The following is a 25,492-nucleotide window of genomic DNA, read 5'->3' as shown; positions in this document are numbered from 1 at the left end:
GTGCAGTGCTAGCATTGCAGGTGGAGGCATAATCTACTAAGCTATAGCACCTCCCTCTTGTCTGCATCTCCAAACGGATCAGCAATGAGTACTGAAGAGCCTGCTAACAGACTCCAGAACCAGTGCTTCTGCCTGAAGGGCCAGGGCGGTGACCCAAGCCATCGCTATGAGTCCTGTGTGCCTGCCAACCGCGCACAAGGGCATCCTGCCTTCTTAACCCAATCAGAGTGGCCTGATGGCCTATGTCACCTCCAGCTGATATTCTGTGATGGATTCACAGATGCTAAAACACGCTTAAATCTGCAATAAAGACTACCCAAGCCAGTTTCGACGAGATCATGTCGCCTATAGTACAGATCACAGAAGGCTCAACATTTATAAACTGGCAGAATCAGCAGAAATACAGTTGGAACATGAGTTTGTCAAAAAAATTTCAATATAAGCAACCTTCTCACATAACAGCCAGGGGTACATGAGCTGAAAATCAGGCCTTCAAAGTAGCACCTTTTACCATCAGTCTTTATTCATTCTGCCATGCACACTAAGAAGGCCAGTAAGTACACCCCCAGGGGCTCAGGCAACAGTTTTTCCCCTCCAAAAGCAAAATATCACTTTCTCTGCACAGTGGTAAAAGCTGGCATCTGGATGGGCGGCATCGGGTGGGTGGGCGGGCACACTGCCTTCTTTCTCATCTCGGAATGCACCTTCACCGCCGGGAGCAGCTGATTCCTTTTGATGATCTGCAAGGCCAGCTGGGTGTTACCTAGGAAGACACTTCACAGTTAGACACAGAGCACAAGACCCGGCCAATGGCCACCCACCTCTGGCCGGGGCACCAAGAGGTGAACTTGGAAGACGCATGGTCCGCAACCCTGGATGAGCAATGGAATCGCAGGAAATGCTGGCTGCGGCCTGGACAAAGGGTGCTTCACGAGCTCCCTGGTGATGCTGAAGAGCAGCCAAGGTGGACAATCAGTGGCACGTGGGCAGGTGGCACCAAAGAAGGGGCCAGGACCGCGTGCTAACCCTGCTCAGGCCTTCAGGGGGCCAACGCGGGCTGGCCCCTTCCTTCAGTTACGCAGGGAGGGGCCTGTAAGGGTTCCTTCACCAACACAAGCGGCTGATCCTTCCCATCTGCCCCATCCACACCTCCTTAGCCATTCTTCCAGGAGGCTGCATCCTACAGGTGAAAAATGCCACAGGGGCATGACCTGGATGTAAGTTCAGATAGACAATGCTCTGTGCGAACTAGCTTACTGTATCAAACTCATTCATGACACTTGTATTCAGTGTCCTGGGGTGCCACAGGCATTCTGTCTCAGGTTCCTCTTAGAGACATTCAGCAGCCTACAGGAAAGGCTCCTTGGTGGGGACTAGTTAGAACTGTCAAAAGCTCCAATCCTGGATTCCAGCAGGTAAGAAGAAATTAGACTTCTTTCGCCAACAGGAAGCTGCCCCACTTCCCTGCTGCGGAGAGGCACTTGGCAGGCACCATGTGTGACGCAGGTGAGCGGGCAGTGTGGGGTGCTGCGAAGGCAGGCAGGCTGGGCGGGGGTAGCACTCACCGTTCTGCAGCTCCAGATAGACAGCTAGCAGGATGGCTTCGGGTGGCACCTCCTTAGGGTGGATCACTGATGCCGCCTTTGCTCCAAACAGAAAGACACCCTTGAAAACCAGCAGCCCGACACACACCCCAGGGATGCCACCCACATGTCCCCAAGGCAACCCCTTAGTCCCGAGCGTTGCCACAGGATCACTGCCATGTGGCCAGGATGTCCCTCAGCTACCTTGTCCAGTCTGGAGAGCCATTGATGAAGCCAGACCCGTCGCTTTCAGCCAACAAGTCAAGGCTCATTTCCCTCTGCCTAGCTCACACTGACCTAGCTTTACCTGGGCACGTGTGGCTGCCCTGTCCTACTGGCCTTCCCTGGCTGGGGGCTCTCCCTGGGTGTAGCGCCACACTGCCCAAGTCAGGGGTGAGAATAGAATTTAGGCGGTATGGTAGCTCAGAGGCAATGTACCACTAGCACGTGGGCCATTTTTTTTTTTTAAAGATTTATTTGTTTTTATTGGAAAGAAAAAGAGAGAGAGAGAGAGAGAGAGAGAGAGAGAGAGAGAGGAAGATCTTCCGTCCATTGATTCACCCCCCAAGCGGCCACAACGGCTGGAGCTGAGCCAATCCGAAGCTGAAGCCAGGAGCTTCTTCTAGGTCTCCCATGTGGGTGCAGGGTCCCAAGGCTTTGGGCCGTCCGCAACTGTTTTGCCAGGCCACAAGAAGGGAGCTGGATGGGAAGCGGCGCTGCTGGGACTAGAACCAGCGCCCATATGGGATCCTGGCGCGTTCAAGGAAGGGACTTTAGCTGCTAGGCCACAGCGCCGGGCCCACGTGATTATGTTTTGAGTGGAGATACTGAGAGCCATTCCTGACTAGAGCGCTTTGGGCTGAGGGTGACCTGATGTCACCCTTGCAGGGCAGACAAGCGGCTGGCAGAAAGGAGGGGCAGGCTACAGGTTTGGGCTCTCGCTTCCTCAGCTAAGGAAGCCATCCCACAGGAGTGGGGAGGTTTATCCAGGGTACACACTGAAGAAGCTCCTCGTGCCTCTCTCTGGGTCACCGTGCCTTAAAAGAAAGGAACGTCAGGGAGCTCCAAGTAAAGAGGGCTCAAACCGGGCAGGGAAGGCTGAGTGGGAGACGGGTAGACAGGGGGCCATTTCAGAAGGCAGGTGTGGACAGGTTGGCGGCAGGGAAACTGCTCGGGCAGCTGAGTGGCGCCGCAGAGGCTAGATCGTTCTTCCCCTACATCCGTGACCGCAGGAGGGGAGGCTACTTCACAGGCAGGAGGTCATTTCATATCACAGAATCGCCAGGTCGAGGTTCAAACACAAGCCAGTGCGTATCAGTCAAGCCCCTGTGGGCAGGGGCGGAATGGAACGCGCTCCAACGCCACACCCCTACGGGCGCCATTTTGCGCCGGTCCCCAGCGGGCAGATTGCAAAACTCCGGGACAAACCAGCGGCCAGGCACGCGCCACGCGCAGGGACCACGCATGTCCGGCTCCCCAAGGGGATCGGCCAACTCTGGCCCAGGAACGTTATTTTGCTAGTTCCACCAGAAAAATACCGGCAACGCAGCATCTCGGGGTTTGGTTTAAGAAATAAGCCCGGGTTACTCAATGACCTGGCCTCTTGCTAGGGTCCGAAAAGAAAATAGGTGCTTGTTCCGCACTGAACTAGTCTAAATCCGAGAATGGATGGGGAACTGGACAGTGGAAGGGAACAAAACAGATTGTTCACACACCCGCAAAGGACAGAGTTTCCAGAAAAAAAAAAATCTGCAGGGGCTGGCACGGTGGCATATCATTATAACTCCCAAACTCTGGCTGATGCACTTTCTGATTCAGCTCCCTGCTAATCCCAGGAAAGCCGTGCAGGATGCTTGGGTCCCTCATCCATGTGCGATGCCTGGAAGAAGCTTCTAGTTAGTTAAGCTCTGGCTGTTGCAGCCATCTCTGATAATTTCTCTCTGTAACTCTGATTTTAAAGTTAAATTAATAAATCATAAAAAAGTAGTGTTTCTGAAAAAACGCAAGAAGTTTTTGTTATTTAAAGATAAAACTGCCTGAGGAAAAAAACCCGATAACCTCTATTGCAGTGCCAAAGAGAAGACACACAAACGCAGCGGGCTTCGCCCAGAGTAACAGAAACAAACAGAGGAGGAATCATGGAAAAATTCGCCATGTCCTAAGCCTGGTAGAATCAACATAATAAAAAATATCCACATCACCAAAAGGAATCTACAGATTCAATGTGATCCAATTAAAATTCCAGCAACATCCTTCTTAGAGCTAAAAAAAAAAATGCTGCTAAAATGAATTCAGAAATGCAAGAGACCCAAATGGCAATCTAAAACAACAACAACAAAATGAATAAAGCCGGAGTTATCACAATGCCAGACTTCAATAAATACTACATGTGGTAATCTAAACAGCCTGGTGCTAGCACAAAACAGACCTGAAGATCAGTGGGATGGAAGAGAAATCCCAGAAGTGAACCCACAGTTACAACCAAGCGATCTAGAACAGACAAACCAAAACCCAGCCGGGGAGCAAGGCTAGCCTCCTCAACAAACAATGCCGGGAAATCAGTTAAGATGTGAGACTACTACCCTGCCTCTCATGCCAAACGCAACTCTAACTGGATCAAAGATCTAAATCTACAATCTGACACTATCAAATGACATCTGGAACACTCTACAAGAGCGAGGTCTAAGCAAAGACTTCCTGGAAAAGACCCCAAAAGGCACAGACAAAGCAAAAATAAACAAGTGGACTTATATCAAGATGAGAAGCTTGTATACCGCAGGTCCTGCAGACAGGCCCACAGAATGGGAGAAAATATTTGCAAATTTCACGAGACTGAAGACTAATATCCAAGGTTTAGGAAGAACTGCAGAAACGTAACAACAGCAAAACAAACAACCCAGTTAGACAGTGGGCAGAGGACATGAACAGAGATTTTTCTTTCTTCCACTCCCCCTTTAAAGACTTACTTATTTTTATTAGAAAGTCAAATTAACAGAGAGAAGGAGAGGCAGGGAGAAAGATCTTCTGTCTGCTGATTCACTCCCTAAATGGCTGCAATAGCCGGAGCTGAGGTGAACTGAAAAGCCAGGAGCTTCTTCCAGGTCTCCCATACAGGTGCAAGATCCCAAGGCTTTGGGCTGTCCTCGACTGCTTTCCCAGGTCACAGAGGGAGCCGGATGGCAAGCAGAGCAGCCAGGTCATGAACTGGTGACCAGTGACCATACAGGGTCCCAGTGTTTGGACGTGAAAGATTAGTTAGTTCAGCCATTGTGCTGGGCCCAGATAGATATTTTTCTAACAACGAAATTCAAAAGTCTAATAGACACATGAAAAATGTTCAGGTTCTCTAACAGTTAGGAACATGCAAATAAAATCACAATAAGATTCTACCTAACTCCAGTAAGAATGGTGTACATATAGAAATCAAAAAATAACTGCTGGCAAGCATGCAGGGAAGAAGATGCCTTAGTCCACTGTTGGTGGGATGTGAGCTAGAGCAGCTGCTCTGGGAGTCAGTCAGAGGATTCCTCAGACACCTGGAAATACCTCCCATATGACCCAGCCATCCCTTACCTAGGAGTATTTTCAAGCAAATGAAACCTGCATCTAAGACAGAATGCCAACTCTGCATTATACCAGTGAAATTCACAACACTGCTGTTTCTAGACATGGAAACAACCCAGATGCCCATCAAGAGATTAATGGATAAAGAAAATATACATGTGCCAGGATCTCCTACAGGTGATGGTTCGTGTCCCAGTTTCTCCGCTTCCCACCCAGCTCTGCTTGTGGCCTTGGAAAGCAGTAGAGGACAGCACAAAGCCTTGGGACCCTGCACTCATGTGGGAGACCTGGAAGAAGCCCTTGGCTTTGGATTAGCTCAGCTCTGGCCGCTGTGGCCACTTGGGGAGTGAACCAGCGGACAGGAGACTCTTCTCTCCGTAAATCTGTCTTTCCAATAAAAAGAAGTAAATCTTAAAAAAAAATGTGATACATACACTCCGTGGAATACTATTCAGCCATAAAATAAATGGAATCTTATCTTTTCAACAAAATAGACTGGAAACTATTCTGCTTATTGAATAGGCCAGTCCCCAAAAGATAAATGTTGTACGTTTTTTCTGATACGTGATAATAATACACAGAACACATATGGACAGAAAAACAAAACTATAAACTCTACCTGGGACATCAGCATGCTGGCAGAAAACAGGTACACAGTATGCGTCTTAACTCACAAATAGCAATTCCCATTATTATGACTTTTATTTATACTTTTACAGTTACATGACCTTTTTCCTTTTTCTACACTTGCAATGTCATGATACATTCGTATTCCAATAAATTAAGCCTATAATACTGAAAATAATAAAATAAAAGAGGAGGGCTTAGGGTGGGGTGAGGGGAGGCATGAGCCCCTATGCATGTAAGCCCGTATCAAAGGAGGACACAAGGAGATCCCAAGACGCAACCGCAGTGCAAGGCAGGATGTGTGGCACAGCCACAGAGCAGCTCTGGGCTCCCAGACCCCACAGCAGAGCCGCTGGGCTCCCTGGGCATGCAGCTGCCTGCTCACACAGGCCCTGGCAGGCAGCAGAGGCACTTGTGCCTGGCTCCCTGCCACCACAGCACGGAGCTCCTGGCTTGCGCTTGGCCAGCCTCAGCTGTTGGCCACATCTGAGGAGAGAACCAGCGAACAGAGATCTCTGTATGTGTTCCTTCTAACAAATGCATACGGAAACGACAACTTTATGAAGCTCCTCAGGAGTCAAATGTCTCCGGACAAATCACTGAGGTATAACCACTGGTTCAGAAAACGAGATTTCGCACTCCTTGGTTTTTCACTTGAGCTCATGTGGGTGCTGGTTTGTGTTCCAGCTGCTCCATTTCTGATACTTTCATACTAATGGCCTAGAAAAGCAGCAAGGTCCTTGGGACCCTGGGGAGATCCGGAAGAAGCTCCTGGCTCCTGGCACCAGATCAGCTCAGCTCTGGCCATTACAGCCATCCAGGAAGTGAACCAGCACACAGATCTCTGTCTCTCCTTCTCTCTGTAAATCTACCTTTCCAATAAAAATCAGTAAATCTTAAATAAAATAAAAAGCAAGCCAGCAGCCACAATTTCCATCTGGGTCCCCCACATAGCTGCCAAGAACTTAGGCCCTTTTCCATTGCCTCCCAGTGTATTCATAGAAACCTGGAGCAGAAGTATAGAGCAGGTAGCTGGGGAGTCGGCACTGGGGTGCAGGGGCTTAAATTGCTGCCCACACATGCTTCCCAGAAGGGTGTCAGTTTGTTGTCACAGCTGCTTTGTTTCTGATTCAGCTCCCTGCTGATGACCTAGGAAAGCAGCAGAGGACGGTCCAAGTGCTTGGGCCCTGCAACCCACGTGCAAGTTCTGGATGAGTCTCCTGGTTTTGATCTGGCCCATCTCTGCACATTGTGGCCACCAGGGGAGTGATCCAGTGGATGGAAGATCAACCTTTCTTTTCCTCTGTATCTCTTTCCAATAAATAAATCTTTAGAACACAAGAAGTGTGGAGTAATTGGGAATCAAATCAGCACTTAATATATAGGATTTGGCCATCCTAAGAGGGGGCTTAAGATACCACAACGCATTGCTAGCCTCTAGGCCCAGCTTTATACACACAACATTATTTTTTTTTAATTAATTAATCTTTCATATATCTGATTTATAGACAACTTTTTTTTTAATTATTTTTATTGGAAAGGTACGTCACATTTATCCAGAGACAGAAAGGCAAAGATAAAGATTTTTCATCTGTTGGTTCACTTCCTAAGTGGCTGCAATAGTTGTAGCTAAGTTAACCTGAAGCTAGGAGCCAAGAGCTTCTTTTGGGTCTCCCATGCAGGTACAGGGTCTCAAGGCTTTGGGCCATCTTCCACTGCTTCTCCAGTAAACAAGCAGGGAGCTAAGTGGGAAGCAGGAGCAGGCGGGACATGAACTGGCGTGCCCATATGGGAGCTGGCTCTCAGAAGGTAAGGGTTTAGCTATGAGCCATTGCTCTGGGCCCCTAGATACGATCATTCTTTTTATTTTTTCTTTTTCAATTCTGATCACTTACATTTATTACTAGTTCCACTTAAAGGATAGATAAGATCATTCTTACATCATTTTGTGGTTATTAAATTCCCTTCTCTTTCCAGTTGGTTAGGACGTTTACTGTTCTTTGATCACAGCCTGCAGCTTTTTTCCCTAGATGTAAGAATTCAAGGCTCTAAGTTTCTAAGAGTTAATGACGTTCTGCTTACTGGCTGTTCAGCATGGTTACTGGTGTGGGCAACCTAAGAGCTAACCTGCTTTGAGCCCCTTCCCTTTCTACATGTCATTGTTCTGCTGTCTCCCAATTAAACCAAAGTTCCACCACTGGATTAATCTACAAACCAGGGGACCAAAACAAAACGCCCTCGGAGCCTGAACCAGGCCTGACACTGCCTGTCCTTCCCAGTGTAACAGCCAGGGACACCTGCTGCCAGAGAACCTGAGCTGCAGCGTACACACTGTAACTTTAGATTAGAAGCTTTGTCTCTGTGGTGATTGGGGTGACTGGGGTCGGGGGCACCCCAGGTGGGTGCAGGGACTGTTACACATCCTAGCTCTGCCACCAAGAACAGTGAGACAGCTGAACTCAAGCTCTGAATTCTCACACACCTTCCTCGACAGCTACTACTTCTAACTTTCCTCGTTTTGGACCAAAAGTGCCAAACAGACACCATCAAATTGTCTAAATATGTTACTTGCAGCTGTTTTCTCGGTGGTAAAGCAATGCTACTTCGAGGCACAACAATTCACCGATAGACAGAAGTTTCTGGCAACTAACACAATGTCTAGGTGTGATTCATTTTTATTTTAAAAGATCATTCCCCGAACGACCACAATGGCCAGAGCTGAGCTAGCCTGAAGCCAAGAGCCTGCTCTGAGTCTCCTGCACGGGTGGAAGATTTGGGCCATCTTCTACTGCTTTCCCAGGCCTCAAGCAGGGAGCTGAATACAAGTGGAGCAGCTGGGACACGAACTAGCACCCACATGGGATCATGGTGCTTTGCAGGTAAAGGATTAGCCAGTTGAGCTGTTGCAGCAGGCCCTCTAGGCATGGTTTCAATGCTTGGCACCACCTAGGGCAAGGATGGGAAGGGACCCTTTGGGGCAAGCTTTTCTGTGTTACCAGTGTTACTACTCTGCATTCCTGACTTTGCACAGGGTGCTCAGGCAGGGCTGGAGCACGGCCACAGTTGAGTGTGGGTCTGGATGAGTGACAGAAGCTGTCTAGCGGGAAGACGCACGGCTCTACTTTATTCAATGCCTGCAGCTTCCTTTAGTGTGTTGCACGTTTCTCAGCACTGGATCCCTGAACTCGTTCAGAAAGGTGTTTTTTGAGGGCACAGGGAAAAGCCTCTTGCCAGACTGCTCATCCCGCAGGTACTGGTGCACACGTGGGCGGCCCCAAGGCCTCTCAGCTTTCTCAGGGCACACCAATGCCACAGGGCAGTGGGCACCGGGTTATTTCCACCTGGCACCTCTCAGCTATCTTCTCACTTAGTACAAGCAAGGACTTCACCGAGGCATTGTGTTAGCCAGTGTTTACTTCAGTGGCCTCTTATTTGGACAGTTTTCAACCTTTTGGATTAGGGAAGTAATCAGGCTAGTCAGATGTCTCCCTTGCAAGAATATTTTTAGGGTCCAGTGCAATGGCTCAATGGCTAAAATCCTTACCTTACACACAATGGGATCCCACATGGGCGATGATTTGTGTTCAGGCTGTTCCACTTCCTATCCAGCTCCCTGCTTCTGGCCTGGGTAAGTAGTGGAGGACGACCCTAGCCCTGGGACCCTGTGCCCGCATGGGAGACCCAGAAGCAGCTCCTGGCTTCAGACTGGGTCAGCTCTGGTCACCGTAGTTACTTGGGGAGTGAACCAGCAGATGGAAGATCTTTCTGTCTCTCCTTCTCTCCATAAATCTGATCCGCTTTTCAAAAAAAAAAAAAAACTACAAAAATATTTTTAAAGCTGGACAAATAATATTCTAATGTGTACCACATGGCTCTCACAGAAAACAACAGACATAGTAAACCTCAGGCCCTTTGTTGGCCGCTTTCCAAGAAAGGTCGCCTCTGCAGCCCAGCCTCACCTGGTGCAGACACTTGCGGGCTTTGTCGTACTCGCTCCTCAGGCAGTACGCACTGCCCAGGTTGAAGAGCATTACGGTCCTGGCGGAGCTGACGGAGCTGGGGTAGCACTGAGGAGCCCGCTTCCCGGCTGCGGAGAAAGAGCGGAGACCCTGGTGAAGGGGCCCGGCCACAGCCCGGGGAGCGACCCAACCCTCCCGCCCTCGAGGAGCTACTGAGAGCACAGCACTACTGCTCAGGCTGACAAAGGCAGGACACAGACAGTTAGTTTAAGTCTTCAGGGCACAGGCCAGGCTATGTCAAGTACTGACACAACTTCTTACTTACAGGATTCCATTGCTTCATTTTCACCTTTGTCTGATCCTACAAAAACATGAAGACACATCTGAGGGGCCAGACAGCAGAGCACATTAAACCTCAAACCCATCTTGCTCTATGAAATGGAGATCCAAATGAGGCCATGTGTCAGCGCATTGCCTTTGCATGCAGTGCAGGTTCTAGTAAGAGATACGCATGCACCTGCCTACCACCACCTTCAGGAAAGTGAATGCCACACAGTGTCACCCGCTCAAAAGCTTTGCCATGGTTTAAACCATATCTGTGAGTGCCACACTAGAATATAACCCCCTGGATTGCAGCAGCACTCCAAGGGGAAAAAAAAAATACAGAGAGAGATGCAATATGAATTGTTAAACACTAAGAAGCCTGATAAGTCTTCCAAAAATGACCGCTGTATCAAGGGATAAGCAACCCCCAGGTCTACTTTGGAAATAATTTCACACACTGACTTCTACACATCCTGACTATAGCAGCAGGTGGAAGCAGGGACCAGCTGTGGTCAGATGTGTCCTCATTCACCTTGGTCCTGCTCATTTGAAGAGACCCCTAACGAGACATCAGTGACATTCTCCGGGTTCAGGTGAGTGATGGCATCAGATATTCTGTCGAGAGAGATGAGGGCTTCTGCAGCATAGAGATGGCCCAAAAACCTAGGAGGACAACAGATTCTCAATTGAAAAGCTGTTCATTACAAAAACACCCAATGGGCAAGAATATTAACTATGTTACTATTTTTTGGGTAAAGACTTGTTTTCATGTGAAAGGCAGAGTTACAGAGAGAAGGAGAGACACAGGGAGGGATTGCCATCTGCTGGTTCACTCCTCACATGGCCACAGCGGCTGGAGCTGGGCTGGCTCAAAGCCAGGAGGCAGATCTTCTTCCAGCTCTCCAACGTGGGTGCAAGGACTTGGGCCATCCTTTGCTGCTTTCTAGGCCATCAGCATGGAGGTGAATCAGAAAACAGACTGGTTCCAGGAAAGAAGGTGAAACCTTCTGTGCCACGGTGCTGGCCCAATAGTATACTGCTATTATAACAGTATATTGCTATTATAAACTGAGTATATGTTTCAAAGATTTCATGTCCTTGAGATGGAAATTTATGGAAAACTTATCAACCAAGGATAACTTTCTCTTTAAGAACATTTAAACACTAAGGGGTCTGGTACAACAGCCTAGTGACTAAAGTCCTCGCCTTGCACGTGCCAGGATCCCATATGGGTGCTGGTTCTACTCCTGGAGGCCCTGCTTCCCATCCAGCTCCCTGCTTGTGGCCTGGCAAAGCAGTCAAGGACAGCCCAAAGTCTTTGTACCATGCACCCGTGAGGGAGACCCGGAAGAAGCTCCTGGCTCCTGGCTTCAGATCAGCTCAGCTCTGGCTGTTGTGGTCACTTGGGGAGTGAATCACCGGACGGAAGCTCTTCCTTTCTGTCTCTCCTCCTCTCTGTGTATCAGATTTTGCAATGAAAATAAATAAATCTTTAAAACAAAACAAAACCCAACACTTGGGGCTGGCACTGTGGCACAGCACCTTAAGCTGGTACTTGCAACACCAATTCCTAGCTTTTGAGTTGGCTCCCTGCAAATGCACCTGGAAAGGCAGAGGAAGATGGCCTAAACGCCTGGGTCGCTTCCTCCCACACGGGCGAGTGCCTTCAGCCCGACCCACCTCGGCTACCATGCGATCTCAGGAGTGAATCCTTCTAGCTCTCTCATTCTTTCAAACAAACAAATCAATCTTAATAAAACATGCAAGTTTCGGGGCCAGAGCGGTGGCTCAGCGGCTGAGGTCCTCGCCTTGAATGCACTGGGATCCCATATGGGTGCTGGTTCTGGTCCTGGCAGCCCCACTTCCTGTCCAGCTCCCTGACCTCTCTTCCTCTCTGTATATCTGACTTTGTGATAAAAATAAAATAAATCTAAAAAAAAAAAAAAGCAAGTTTCATATTAGCTAAGTAAAACAAAGTACACACTTCCATTAAGAAAGCAGCTCAAAACTTCCAAGCAAATGCTGCTTGATTTATTTTGGAAATAATATTACAGCTAACACAGTTGGGGTCGGTACTGTGACACAACAAGGTGAGATTCCATCTGCTAGTGGTGCTGGCATCCTCCGATGGGCATCAGTCCCAGCAGCTCTGTTTCTAACCCAGCTCCTTGCCAATGCACCTGAGAAAGCAGCGGAGGATAGCCTAGCCAAGAAGCTCCTATCCTGGCTTTGGACTGGCCCAGCTCCTGCCGCTGCGGCCACCACGGTGTGAACCAGCAGAAGGAAGCTTTCTCTGCATTTCAAATGAAAACTAAAAAACTAAATAAATAAATAAATAAAAATTAAAATAAAAAAATGTTTTTGACCAAGAAAGCTGCCTAGAGTAGGAGACAAACTGTGGATCTAACACGCACAGTGTGGACCTCCAGAACCAGCCTGTCGAGCCGGACACCCTCATGGCTTTTAACAGCTTTCTCCCGGTCTTACTTTGCACCATTTACCCCATGATCACCCAATTTCTCAAAATTAAAAACAGTCTCAGACATATAATACTTTTAGACGCACCCTCCCAGAGCTGGCCTACTCTCGCTGAGTCTGTCCACAAGGAGCCTGGGCCCTCAAGCCTCAGCCTCTCTCCAATAGGACCACCTTCTAGGGATCTAAATACATTAATGACCCACTTTATTACTTTATTAAGTAGAAGCTAAGTGACCTTTTATTTTGTTTCCCCAGCAAAGAAATTACATTTGAACAATTCCTAGGCCACAGGACTGGGTGCCTGGCACAGCAGCTAAACCACCACTTGGGGATGTGTGGGGGAGAGGGGCGGCATTGTGGTTAAGCCACTGCCTGTTACACCAGCATCCCATATCCAGACCTTCTGTTCAGATGACAGCTGCTCGTCTTGCAATCCAGCTCCCTACTAGTACATCAGGGAGAGCAGTGGTAGATGGTTCTGGCATCTGGGAACTTCCCACACAAGTGGGAGGCTCAGCATGAAGTGCGGGACCCATCTGGAGTGAAGGAGCAGATGGAAGAGCTCTGTCACTCTGCCTTTCAGATAAATAAACCAACCACAAGAACAAAAGCCCTATGGGGCCTGGTGTGGTAGTCTAGTGGCTAAAGTCCCTTTCTTGTACATGGCTGGGATCCCATATGGGTACCAGTTCTAATCCCGGCAGCCCTGCTTCCCATCCAGCTCCCTGCTTGTAGCCTGGCAAAGAACTGAGGATGGCCCAAAATCTTGGGACCCTGCACCCAAGAGGCAGACCTGGAAGAAGCTCCTGGCTCCTGATCAGCTCAGCTCTGGCTGTTGTGGCCACTGAAGAAGTGACTCAGTGGAAGGAAGATCTTTCCTCTCTCTCTTCCCGTCTGTATATCTGCCTTTCCAATAAAAATAAATATATCTTAAAAAACAACAACAAAAACAAAATAGAAAGAATTGGTTCAGTGGCAAGAAGTTATCTTTCAGTGTTTCTCTCTCTTTTTTTATTTATTTATCGTTATTGGAAGGTCAGATTTATAGAGAGAGTAGAGACAGAGAGGAAGATCTACCGTCCGTTGATTCTCTCCCCAAGTGGCCACAATGGCTGGAACTGAGACAATCTGAAACCAGGAGCCAGGAGCATTTTCCAGGTCTCCCTCATGGGTTCAGGGTTCCAAGGCTTTGGGCCATCCTCGACTGCTTTCCGAAGTCACAGGCAGGGAGCCGGATGGGAAGTGGAACAACCAGGAAAGGAACCAACACCCATATAGGATCCCAGAGCGTGCAAGGAGAGGACTTTAGCCACTAGGTTACCATGCCAGGTCCAAGATGTATTTATTGGAAAGTCAGACAGAGAAAGAAGTCTTGGGTGTGGCGCCATGGCTCAGTGGCTAAATCCTTGCCATGCAATCGCTGGAATCCTATATGGCTGTTGGTTCCTTTCCCGGCTGTTCCAATTTCCCTCCAGCTTCCTGCCTGTGGCCTGAGAAAGTAGTTGAGGCCAGCCCAAAGCCTTTGGACCTGCACCTGTGTGGTAAAAAGATCTGCTGGTTCACTCCTCCAATGCCCGCAATGGCTGGGGTTGGGCTGGTTGAAAATCAGGAGCCTCTCTTAGGTCTCCGGCGTGGGTGCAGTAGCTCAAGGAATTCCATCATCTGCTGCTGTTTTGTGAGATACATTAGCAGAGAGCAGGATCAGAAGTGCAGCAGCTGGGTCTCGAACCTGGAACCATGTGGGATGCCAGCACTACAAGTGGCAGCTTTACCAGTCCCAATTTTCAGCATCTTAATGACAAATGTGGGCCCTGGGAATGCTCCAGTGTCCAGAGTGCACCCTGCCTTGGTAGGGTCCTTCCCTGTAGACTGACCCTATTTTTTCTTTTTTTAAAGAAGATTTATCTATTTTTATTGGAAGGGCAAGATCAGATTTATAGAGAAGAGAAAAAAGACCAAGATCTTCATCCACTGGTTTACTTCCCAAATGCCTGCAACTGCTGTTGCTGAGCCAATCCAAAGCCAGGAGCCAGGAGCCAGGAACAAGGATCTTCCTCTGGGTCTCCCAAGTTGGTACAGGGTCCCAAAGCTTTGGGTTGGCCTCAACTGCTTTCTCAGGCCATAAACAGGGAGCTGGTTGGCAGGTGGAGCAGCCAAGACTCATCCAGTACTCAAATGGGATGCCGGTGACTGGAAGTGGAGGATCAGTCAACTGAGACATGGTGCAGGCCCCCGTATATACTTTTCTTATATATATTTCTGGGTATGTTTGTGTGTGCATATATATTAATTTGTGTTTTCTACTCTATCTAGTGAAATATCCTAATCTGGCAGATACAATTATGTCTTTTTTTGTGTGGGTTTCTATCTAAGGATTCACCTTATTTGGGGGCCAAAGTTTCTAGGCAAAGGAAATGAAAAAATTCCTACTGCAAAGACAGGAGTTAAGGAAGAAAAAAATTTTTAAAACAAGTTGTTCTTCCTTCTCCCCCCCTCCACCAAATATGTTACTAGGGGTTTTCAGAAACTCTGAAACAAAACAAAGGAGACACCTAGGGCAAGTCACACTTACTTGAGAGATCCTGATAGCTTGGGCTGCTGAAGAAGTTTATCTGCATGATTCAAAGCCATCAGGTTGTCACCCAGAGCCAGGGCCACGTAAGCACTGCAAGCCAGGATGGAGCACCTGGAACACAAACGAGAAGACTGAAAAGTCAAGCTAAAAAACCACAGATCTTCCATCTGCTGTTCACTCCCCAAATGGCCGCAGTAGCCGGAGCTCCTCTTTCCTGCTGCCGCCGCCAAGCCGCACAGAGGCGAGGCAGGAGTGTGTTCAAGATTCGGTTTCACTCGTAATCGACCGCCATGGCCGAGGAAGGCATTGCTGCTGGAGGTGTAATGGACGTGAACTCTGCTTTACAAGAGGTGCTCAAGACCGCCCTCATCCACGCCGGCCTCGCACGTGGCATCTGTGAAGCCGCCAAAGCCTTAGACAAGCGCCAAGCCCACCTCTGTGTGCTGGCATCCAACTGTGATGAGCCCATGTATGTCAAGTTGGTAGAGGCCCTGTGTGCCGAATACCAGCTCAACCTCATCAAGGTTGGTGACAACAGAAACTTGGGGAATGGGTAGGCTTCTGTAAAACTGACTGAGAGGGAAAGCCCGTAAAGCAGTTGGCTGCAGTTGCGTAGTTGTTAAGGACTATGGGAAACAATCTCAAGCCAAAGACGTCATTGAAGAATACTTCAAATGCAAGAAATGAATAAACGTTTGGCCTATAGCTAAAAAAAAAAAAAAAAACCAAAACAAAAAACCCTGGAGCTGAGCCGATCCAAAGCCAGGAGCCAGGAGCTTCTTCCTCATCTCCTACACAGGTACAGGGGCCCAAGGCTTTGGGCCATCTTTCACTGCCTTCCCAGGCCACATGCAGGGAGCTGGATGGGAAGTGGAGCAACCAGGGCACGATTCAATGTCTATATGGGATCCTGGCACTTGTAAGGGAGATAAGTGAGCCAGAATAGTCACCAAGTTTAACATCCATTCTTTTTTCTTTATTATTATTATTATTGGAAAGCCAGATATACAGAGAAGAGGAGAGACAGAGAGGAAGATCTTCCATCCGATGATTCACTCCCCAAGTGCGCCGCAACGGGCTGATGCACGCCGATCCGATGCCGGGACCAGGAACCTCTTTCGGGTCTCCCACACGGGTGCAGGGTCCCAAAGCTTTGGGCCGTCCTCTCCTGCTTTCCCAGGCCACAAGCAGGGAGCTGGATGGGAAGTGGAGCTGCCGGGATTAGAACCGGCGCCCACATGGGATCCCGGGGCTTTCAAGGCGAGGACTTTGGCCGCTAGGCCATGCTGCCAGGCCCAACATCTATTCTTACTGATGACTCTGCCAAAGATCACCAGAGAAAATCACGTGCTCCTTAAAAAGCAAGATGGCCACAGCTTTTTACTGCTTACCACGGAAAAACTGGTGTAATTCTTCACCAGGTGTAGAAGGTGTTTAATGGATACTTGCTGACGAATATGGCCTTCAACCTTGGGAATCTGCTTCCCCAGCACCCAGACCCCCCCCATGCTGGTGAAACTGACTGTGGCCTGCCTCCCAGACCCAGGATGTTTCTGCACGCTCTAGGCACCAGGCCATGGGACAAGCCCACCTTCGTGGGCTCTGCTCGGAAGAGCCGCTCCTGACCGTAGGGGGGCTGTTACTGATGCAGTCCCCTGTCAGGTCCACTTTAGGTCAAGAAATCAGTCATGTAAGATCGGTAGAAGGATTCTGTTTCCCAGCAAGCCTCCACCATAACTGTGTACAAGAAGATAAAAATCTGTTTGCTTCAACTTTATACCTATTTTACAGTAAGACAGAAGAAATCCCATCTAGAAAACAAATATCATTCTACTAAAAAATACTTAAACACGGAAATACAAAATTTGGGGTTGGTGTTCTGACCAAGGGTCATCAGTTTCACTGCCCAAAACTCAAACCACTATTTATACTGCCCTTCTTGATGGCTAACACTCCCCCCCAGCTCCCCTCAGACCTTCCGCCCTCCTCCTCCTAGAAAACAACACTCGGCCCGGCGTAATTCTGGCAGACTGGTAATGCCCAAAGCATGCACTGCCCTATTTACTAAGTCCCTGGAGAAACCACTTCCTTTGATAGTTACTGCTTAAAATATTGACCTCCCCTTCCCTCTCCGCGCGTGACTGTCTCATCTACTTTGCCAAGGCCTCAGTGGATCTGACAGGTCAGCAGACCGGAAGAGCTCCACCTCAAGCAAGGCACACAGACCAGCGTCTCCCCTGCTGAGGATGGCACACACTCACGCTCCACCCCGCTCAACTGCAGGAGGGAGCTCTAGGGCTCAGCCCTTGGAAAAGCAGGGCAGCAAGAGAGGAAAGGGTGAAGACATTCCCCCCCCCTTTAAAAAAATTACTTCTGTTTAAAGTCAGAGTGCAAGAGAGAGATCTTCAACCTTCTGGTTTACAACTCAGATGGCCACAATGGCCAGGCCTAAGCCAGAGCCTGCAGCTTCAATTTGGGTCTCCCACATGGATGGCAGATGCCCAAACAATGGGCCAAGTTCCACTGTTTTTCCCAGGCCATTAGCAGGGAGCTGGATCGGAAGTAGAGCAGTCTGGATATGAAACAGGGCCCATACGGGAGGCTGGTGTCTGCAACTTGCAGTAGTTTTACTCACTACATTGTTAACACCGGCCCACATTAAGTATTCTTTTCTTGAAGCACCAAGTTACAGTAACAAGCTTGTGGGACTGGCATTACAATTTGTCAAGCATCGTGTTGCAATCTGTCCTCATCACTTCTAGGACTTGATTATTTTCACCTTTTTTCCTTGATTTGGATCTGATCTTTTTTTTTCTTCTTTTTAAGATGTATTTATTTATTTTTTAAGTCAGACATACAGAGGGGAGGGACAGACAGCAAGATCTTCTGTCCAATGATTCACTCTCCAAATGACCACAATGGCCAAAGCTGAGCTGATCCAAAGCCAGGAGCCAGGAGCTTCTTTCAGGGTCTCCCACGTGGATGTAGGGTCCCAAGACCATGCTTTGGGCCATGCTCGACTGCTTTGCCAGACCACAAGCAGGGAGCTGGATGGGAAGTAGGGCCATGGAGATAGGAAATGGCACCCATATGGGATCCTGGCACATGTGATTGGAGGACTTTAGCCACTACACTACTGCATCGGCCTGCTCTTTTCTTTTAAAACGTTCATTTTCCTTGTTTCATCGTCTATGCTTTTCACTTTTAGAAAAAGAATTTCTCCTCTGTTCTTTTGACTTATTTTCCAAATCTACATGGACTTCCTGGTCTCTGTTATTTAAAACTCCTTTAAAATACAGGGATAAATCTTTATGACCTTGGATTTGACATATCAGTTACACATTACATGAAAAGAATAACAAAAGAAAAAGTATCACTTGAACATCAAAACAAAACACTTTCATTTCAAAGGATACTTCCCAAAAAGGAAAAAGGTGGAGTATGCTACCAGAAATGGGCTGTGCAGGGTCGCCATGGCTGAGCACCAAACTAGGGACAGGTCAGAATGAGGACAATGGGGGCAACCTAAGGTGTGTAAAACGGTTGTCAGGGATGTCCACAGAGCAGGCCACTGCACATGCATGTCAGCCAGAAAGCAGGTAGAGGTGTTGGAGAGGACAAGGGTGCCTGGAGTGCCTCCCAGGGCCGGGCCCCTATACTTGCTGACACGCATGATAACCAGGTAAGAATGCTTGCAAAATATCTTCGGGCTTCCAGTGCACATGGAGTTGGGGAAGGGAGGTGCGAGACTTGGCCAGGATGTAGCAACCACTTGTGTGCGTATCAGATCAGGCGGCCAGCTTGGTATGGATTCTGGACGGTTGCCCTATCTAGGCCACTGCATCCATCAGTATAAAGAACAGTCAGTGTGGGGTGAAGTTTTAACCTTTGTCACCATTGTAATGGCTACCACATATGAGAGCCAGATCTGGGGACTGGTCTGGCAGAGGTCCAAAAGAGTCCATCTGATGAGGCGGCTACACCTGCTGGGACACACGAGAGCTAGGACTGGGGGCAGGAACAATCAGGATGCAGAACACAGCAGAGGTCACAGGAAGTAGGATTTAGTAGGAGCTTAGTAGGAGCTCAAGGGACCTCCTCGACTAGGATGCTGCACCCTTTAGAGAGAGGTCTGGGGCGGTCTGACCTGTACTGTGGCATAGCACAGCAGGCTGCACATTTGATGTATGAGTACCTGTTTGAATCCTAGGCGCTCCATTTCTGACCCAGCTCCTAGAAAATTTGCCTAGAAAAGCAGCACAAGATGGCCTAAGTACTTGAGCCCCATACCACCCAGATGGAAAATCTGGATAGAGTTTCTAGCTCTTAGCTTTGACCTGGTCCAGCCCCAGATGTTTTTGACTTTTGGGGAGTAAATTGGCAGATGAAAAATTTGTCTATTCCCTTTTCTAACTCCAACTCTTTATTTAAACTTGAAAGGCAGAGTTACAGAGAGAAAAAGAGAGACAGCAAAATCTTCCATCCTCTAGTTCACCAATGGCCAGAGCTGGGCAGGTCCAAACGCCAGGAGCCAGGAGATTCTTCCACGTTTCCCACATGGTGCAGGATTCCAAGGACTTGGACCATCTTCTGTTGGGAACTGGATTGAAAGTGGAGCAGCTGGCAGAGAATCTTTCATCCACTGTTTCACTCCTCAGAGGGCTGTAAATGGCTAGGACTAGGCCAGGCAGGAGCCAGGAGCCAGAAGCTTCCTCTAGGTCTCCCACGTGAGTAGCATGGCCTGAAACATTTGAGCTATATTCTGTTGCTTTTCCTAGGTCATTAGCAGGGAGCTACATGGAAAATAGAACAGCCAGGACTTGGACTGGCACCCACATGGGACCATATGGATGGCATCACCACAACTTGTAGCTTCATCCAATATCCTACAGTGATGGTCCCAGGAAAAAAAAAAAACAACTTCGTGAAAAATTGTGGGGTGGGTATGTGAAACAACGGTTAAAATGTCAGCTGGGTTGCCTGCACCTCACATCAGAGTGCTGGGTTTGCAGTACTAGTTAATTGCCAGCTCCAGTTTCCTGTTGATGCACATCCCTGGGCAGCAACAGGTGATGGCTCAGGTTATCTGGGTCCCTGCCTCTCTTCTGGGAGGCTCCTAGTTTTGGTCCAGCCCTGGACATTGCAGGCTTTGAGGGGAATGATCCCGTGGAAAGGTGCTAACTCCATGTCTGTCTAGAAAATAAATTAAAAGTCGCAGAAAAAGAAAAATTCAGCTTAAACTGACACAAAATGAAATACCAAATTTAAATAGTGCTCTATACTGAAACATTTCAATACTAGAAATTTCCTTACGTAGCCTCAAATTGAGTACTTTCACCATTGTATTTCAGACATTTAAGATGTTACACAAACAAGGAACTGACAGAATGCACCTTTCCCCATGAAGCCCTTTCCTCTCTCACACTCGTACTTTCAGAGAACAGAGGGAGAAGCCCTTCTTCACCCATTTTCACGGTCAGTGTCATCCTGAAAGCAAAATCTGACAAGGACATTTCAAAGAAAGGAAAGCGCAGACCACCATATGGGTATTAACAAATCCAGTGTAACAGCCTAGAAGTGCGATGCACTCTAACCAAGCAGGGCTCATCACCAGGAGGGAGAGTCAACACGGGACTTTCAGTCACGGCTCCAGCACAACCCTTCAGATACTCACTTTAAGTTTTCTAGTTCTTGCTTTCTCAGTGGTGATGAAGGCGGGGCGGGAATGAATTGATCTCCATCGTGGCTTTTACTGCTAAAACAGAGACGGACTCTTAGTGAGAAGAACAAGCAAATCAACATTTGTGTCCTGTCCCCGTGTGTGCGCTCTGTGAGAGTCCACACGATGGGAGGGCTCCTGTTTTGGTGCTCCGGTACTGTCACATATTTCTCACTCATCTCTGATTTTTTTGACAACTACAGTGATGCTCATATGGAACCCACTGTTGGGCAAAACCCTCCCAATCCTGCCTCATGTTTTTGACATTAAACATGTAGAAGCAGACTTTCATTAACTATTGAGAACACAGGATTTTAGAAATTTGGGCTTTAGAAGTTGGGAATTTAGACTCTAAAAGCCCCAAAAGCTTATTTAAAAAGCCCTATGGATCTCAGAGCATGCCCCACATCCGGGACTCGGAGTGGGCGGGAAACCGGGTGGGGCTTCTCCCTCAATATCCCCCTTTACCTCAGATACATGATGGAAACAATATGGACATAATAGTATTACCCACTTCCCTATCCCCTTGAACCTTTTTTTTTCCTTTTTCTTTCTTTAACTGTAATTAACTATGTAAAGATTGTCAACAACAATACAATAAAATAGATTTAAAAAAAAAAAAACAACAAAAAGCCCTATGGGATTGCGCCAAGGTGAGTTGGGCCCCAGGGTTCAACATACCTGCAGGCTTCACTGCTCTCACTGCTCTCGGTGTCCCCGCCTAACTGGCTACTGCTTTTAGAGCCATTTTCCTGCTTTGGGTCTTGCTGTTCCTCAGGTAACAGCAACAAGGCATTTCTGAGACAGATGGCTGCAAACTCCATGCTGGCTACGGGGATAGCTGAAGACTGCCCATCACTGAAAAGAACAAACCAAAATGAGTTAAGCATATCAGAAAACAAAACAAAGCAACACACAAAAAAGGCAAGGCCTACACTGTTAGGAATAACAATGAACTACAAATGAAAACTTTAGCAATTTGATAGGTAGACAGTTACATATAAGCAGTTACAGGAGAATGCTGAACATTTTATACATGATGTGTATGGTATTAATAATGAATTGCAAGTACATGTACGTTATGAGACAAGGGAGGGAGGCGATGTGAAACATACTATAATGTCAAGTTAACACAGCAGTCCTGGAAGAATTAAGAGTGGACAAGGAAAATTATGAGGACCAGGACGGCTACATACTGAGAGTGGGAAAGAAGGGAGAAAATGGATTTTCACATTTGAGTCCTCTTCTGGCTGATCCTTTGTTCGTTTGTTTGAAAGGCAGTGTTACAGATGAGGACAGCAGTGGGAGGGATAAAGTGGGAAGAGACACAGAAAGAAATCTTTGATCTGCTGGCTCATTCCCTAGTCTCAATTGCAAGCACTGGGCCAGGATTCAACCAGGAGCCAGGGAGTCCACCTAGGTCTCCCATATGGCAGAGAACCAAACACTTGGGTCATCTACCATTGCTGTACTAGGCACACATTAGAAGGGAGCTGCCGGACCAGAAGTTGTACAGCCAAGGATCAAACTGGTACTCCTGGCATGCTGATGTCATGGGTGGTGGCTTACTAACCGTGCCACAACTCTGGCCTCATTCTTGCTTGTCAAAATGCCTCTATGGAAATGGCAGAGGATCTTAAGAATCAGTTCTCAAGAAAGGAAACAGAAACGGTCCACAAATACATGAGAACACGCTCAATATCACTAACTGCCAAGGAAATGCAAATGAAAACATCATCACCCTATCACTGTCACAATGACTAAAATCCCAAACACAGAGAGCAAATGCTGGCAAGAACGTGCAGGAGGAGGAACGCCTACAGACTCTGGGAATGTAAATTAGCCTAGCCACCTGGAACACAATATGGAGACTGCTTTAAAAACTAGAAACAAACTTGCCATATGATCCATTAATTCCATTTCTGGGGATATGCCCCCAAAATAGGAACATATTGTATAGAAGAGAAATATGCTGGTGCTGGTGCCAGTGTAGTACCTTAAACCTCCACCTGCAGTGCCAGCATTATATATGGGTGCCAGTTTGAGTCCTGGCTGCTCCATATCAAATCCAGCTCCCTGCTTGTGGCCTGGGAAAGCAGCAGAGGATGGACCAGGTCCTCAGACTCCTCTTCCCTCATGGGAGACTGGAATGAAGTTCCTGGTTCCTGGCTCTGGACCAGCCCAGCTCTGACTGTTGTGGCCATTTGGGGAGTGAATAAGCAGTGAAGATGTCTTTCTCACTGTTTCTTTCTAACTCTTTCAAATAAAAACAAAGAAATATTTAAAAAGAGAAAGAAAAGAAAAATGTTTATGGCAGCACATAATACAGAATCATCCAAGGTGCCCATCACCAGATGAATACATTCAGCTACCCCAAAGAGTGAAATCTACCATTTGTAGCAAATGCATGTAGCTGGAGCATGTTCAGGGAAGTAAGACGGACTCAAAAAGACAAACACTGTACGTGCTCCCCTACATATGACAGCTAAAATTAAAAACCAAAAAACAAAAACAAAAAAACAAATACCTTCACATCAGTATTGACACAAACTCTGTCAAACTATTAGTTAAGAATGTTAAAAAAAAAAAAGTTATACTATTGTTGTTAACGACCTGTGATTACTTTGAAATCTATTGTCTAAGGGTGAAACAGTCATTTTTCCATTTGATTATTGTTTATAGTCCCACTTATTTTTCCAATACACTAGGATAGTTTCCTGCTTTTTACTTGAACTCTATTTACTAGAGCATTAAGTCCTTGACTACCATGCAAATTAAAGTGAAGGAGAGGAGCCAAAATTGTGGCATAGCATGTAAAGTTTCTGTCTGCTATGAGGACATCCCGTATGACTGAGAGTTCAAATCTTGGCTGCTCTACTTCTGATCCAGCTCTCTGCCACTGCACCTGGAAAACCAACAGAAGATGGGCTGGATCCCTGTAACCACGTGGGAGACCTGGGTAAAGCTCCGGTCTTTTGCTTGGTTCAGGCCTGACCGTGACAGCCATGTGGGGAATAAATCAGCGGATGCAACATCTATCTGTAGCTCTTTCAAATAAATAAATTAAAAAGAAATTAAAAACAACTTAAAAAGAAGTGAAGGTGGGCCCGGCGGCGTGGCCTAGCAGCTAAAGTCCTCGCCTTGAACGCACTGGGATCCCATATGGGCGCCGGTTCTAATCCCAGCAGCTCCACTTCCCATCCAGCTCCCTGCTTGTGGCCTGGGAAAGCAGGAGAGGACGGCCCAATGCATTGGGACACTGCACCCGAGTGGGAGACCTGGAAGAGGTTCCTGGTTCCCAGCATCGGATCGGCGCAGCACCGGCCCGTTGCGGCTCACTTGGGGAGTGAATCATCGGACAGGAGATCTTCCTCTCTGTCTCTCCTCCTCTCTGTACATCTGACTGTAATAAAGTGAATAAATCTTTAAAAAAAAAAACAAAAACAAAAAAAGAAGTAAAGGGCCCTGCTCAATGGCTCAGTGGCTAAATCCTTGCCTTGAAAGTTCCAGGACCCCACATGGGCACCAGTTCGTGTTCCAGTGGCCCACTTCCCATCCAGCTCCCTGCCTATCCAGTGGCCTACTTCCCATCCAGCTCCCTGCCCATCCAGTGGCCTACCTCCCATCCAGTTCCCTGCCCATCCAGTGCCCTGGCAAAGCAGTCGAGGATGGCCCAAAGCCTTGGGACCCTGCACCCATGTGGGAGACCTGGAAGAGGCTCTTGGCTCCTGGCTTTGGATCAGCTCAGCTATGGCTACTGCAGCCACTTGGGGAGTGAACCAGTGGACAGAAGAACTTTCTGTCTCTCTTTTTCTCTGCAAATTGGACTTTCCAATAAAAATACATATCTTAAAAAAATGTGAAGGAGAGACGGAGAGAAGGTGGAAAATAGATAAGCGGAGGTGGAGAAAAGGGAGTATCATCACCTCACTTGTATCTATGATTTATATGAAATCTGTTAAAAAAATCCAAAAAATTAGAAAAATAAGAATGACTTTATAAATTCTAAAACAGCAGCACTATCTTCTGTCTTATATTTCTGTTAACATTTTATATAACTTTTTATTGATCTAATATCAAAATGAGTTGTTTATTAGAAAAACAATTTAAATCCTTGTTATTTCAAATCATAGGACAATGCTACTTAATCATCAAATAGTACTTCGTACAGTACTGTATTATGATGAATTAAATTAAGGCAAAATGCTGTGTGCTGCATACCACTTAACTTTGAAAAAATGTTTCAATTTTCTAATTATCTATTGGCTAGAGGGGCCAAGACACACAAACACAGAAAGAAAGAGTTCCCTAAGAGTCAGAAACTCGGTCCTAGCCACGCACATGGGTGTCCAAGAACCCAAGCACTTGCGCTATCCCCTGATGGCTGCCAGAGTACAGAGTACATGTCACCAAGAGGCTGGACTCAGAAAAAAGGCAGCGTCTGAACCAGAAACTGAGTATGGGATGTGGTGTTTTTAATCGGTGTTGCTATCAGGCCAAACACACCTAGAAGAATTTAAATTGTAGTCAAAACTTTTTCTTGTTGGAATAAGAAAAAAGCAGTTTTTTAAAAAAGTTTCTCTATTTGAAAGAGTAACAAAGAGGGGCCTGATATGATGGCTCGGCTGGCTAATCTTTCCATTGCACGCAGCTGGGATCTCAT

General features: G+C 47.4%; 1 protein-coding gene and 1 pseudogene across 7 annotated transcripts in view; one reads left to right on the top strand and one right to left on the bottom strand.

Moving 5' to 3' along the window:
- Positions 1-501: 501 nt before the first annotated feature.
- Positions 502-25,492, bottom strand: part of CNOT10 (CCR4-NOT transcription complex subunit 10) — a 54,230-nt gene continuing 29,239 nt past the window's right edge. For 2 of the 7 annotated variants that reach the window (XM_058657081.1, XM_058657079.1), the window contains exons 12-19: positions 21,511-21,687; positions 20,785-20,862; positions 15,108-15,221; positions 10,590-10,720; positions 10,059-10,094; positions 9,734-9,861; positions 1,566-1,641; positions 502-763 (exon numbers count right to left, since the gene is read on the bottom strand). In XM_058657081.1, coding sequence (XP_058513064.1) covers positions 609-763; positions 1,566-1,641; positions 9,734-9,861; positions 10,059-10,094; positions 10,590-10,720; positions 15,108-15,221; positions 20,785-20,862; positions 21,511-21,687 — 895 coding nt within the window. In that variant the 3' untranslated portion in view covers positions 502-608. Of the gene's footprint in view, positions 764-1,565; positions 1,642-9,733; positions 9,862-10,058; positions 10,095-10,589; positions 10,721-15,107; positions 15,222-20,784; positions 20,866-21,510; positions 21,688-25,492 lie in introns of all 7 variants that reach the window. The other 5 variants (XM_004588249.2, XM_004588248.2, XM_058657082.1 and 2 more) reach the window with 3 other exon arrangements.
- LOC101532381 (small ribosomal subunit protein eS12-like) lies at positions 15,231-15,797 on the top strand (annotated as a pseudogene).

The sequence above is a fragment of the Ochotona princeps genome, chromosome 30 (genome assembly GCF_030435755.1).
Source record: "Ochotona princeps isolate mOchPri1 chromosome 30, mOchPri1.hap1, whole genome shotgun sequence".
Taxonomy (NCBI): Eukaryota; Metazoa; Chordata; class Mammalia; order Lagomorpha; family Ochotonidae; genus Ochotona; species Ochotona princeps.
Note: the sequence above shows the minus strand (reverse complement) of the source record. Positions and strands in the feature narration are given on the sequence as shown.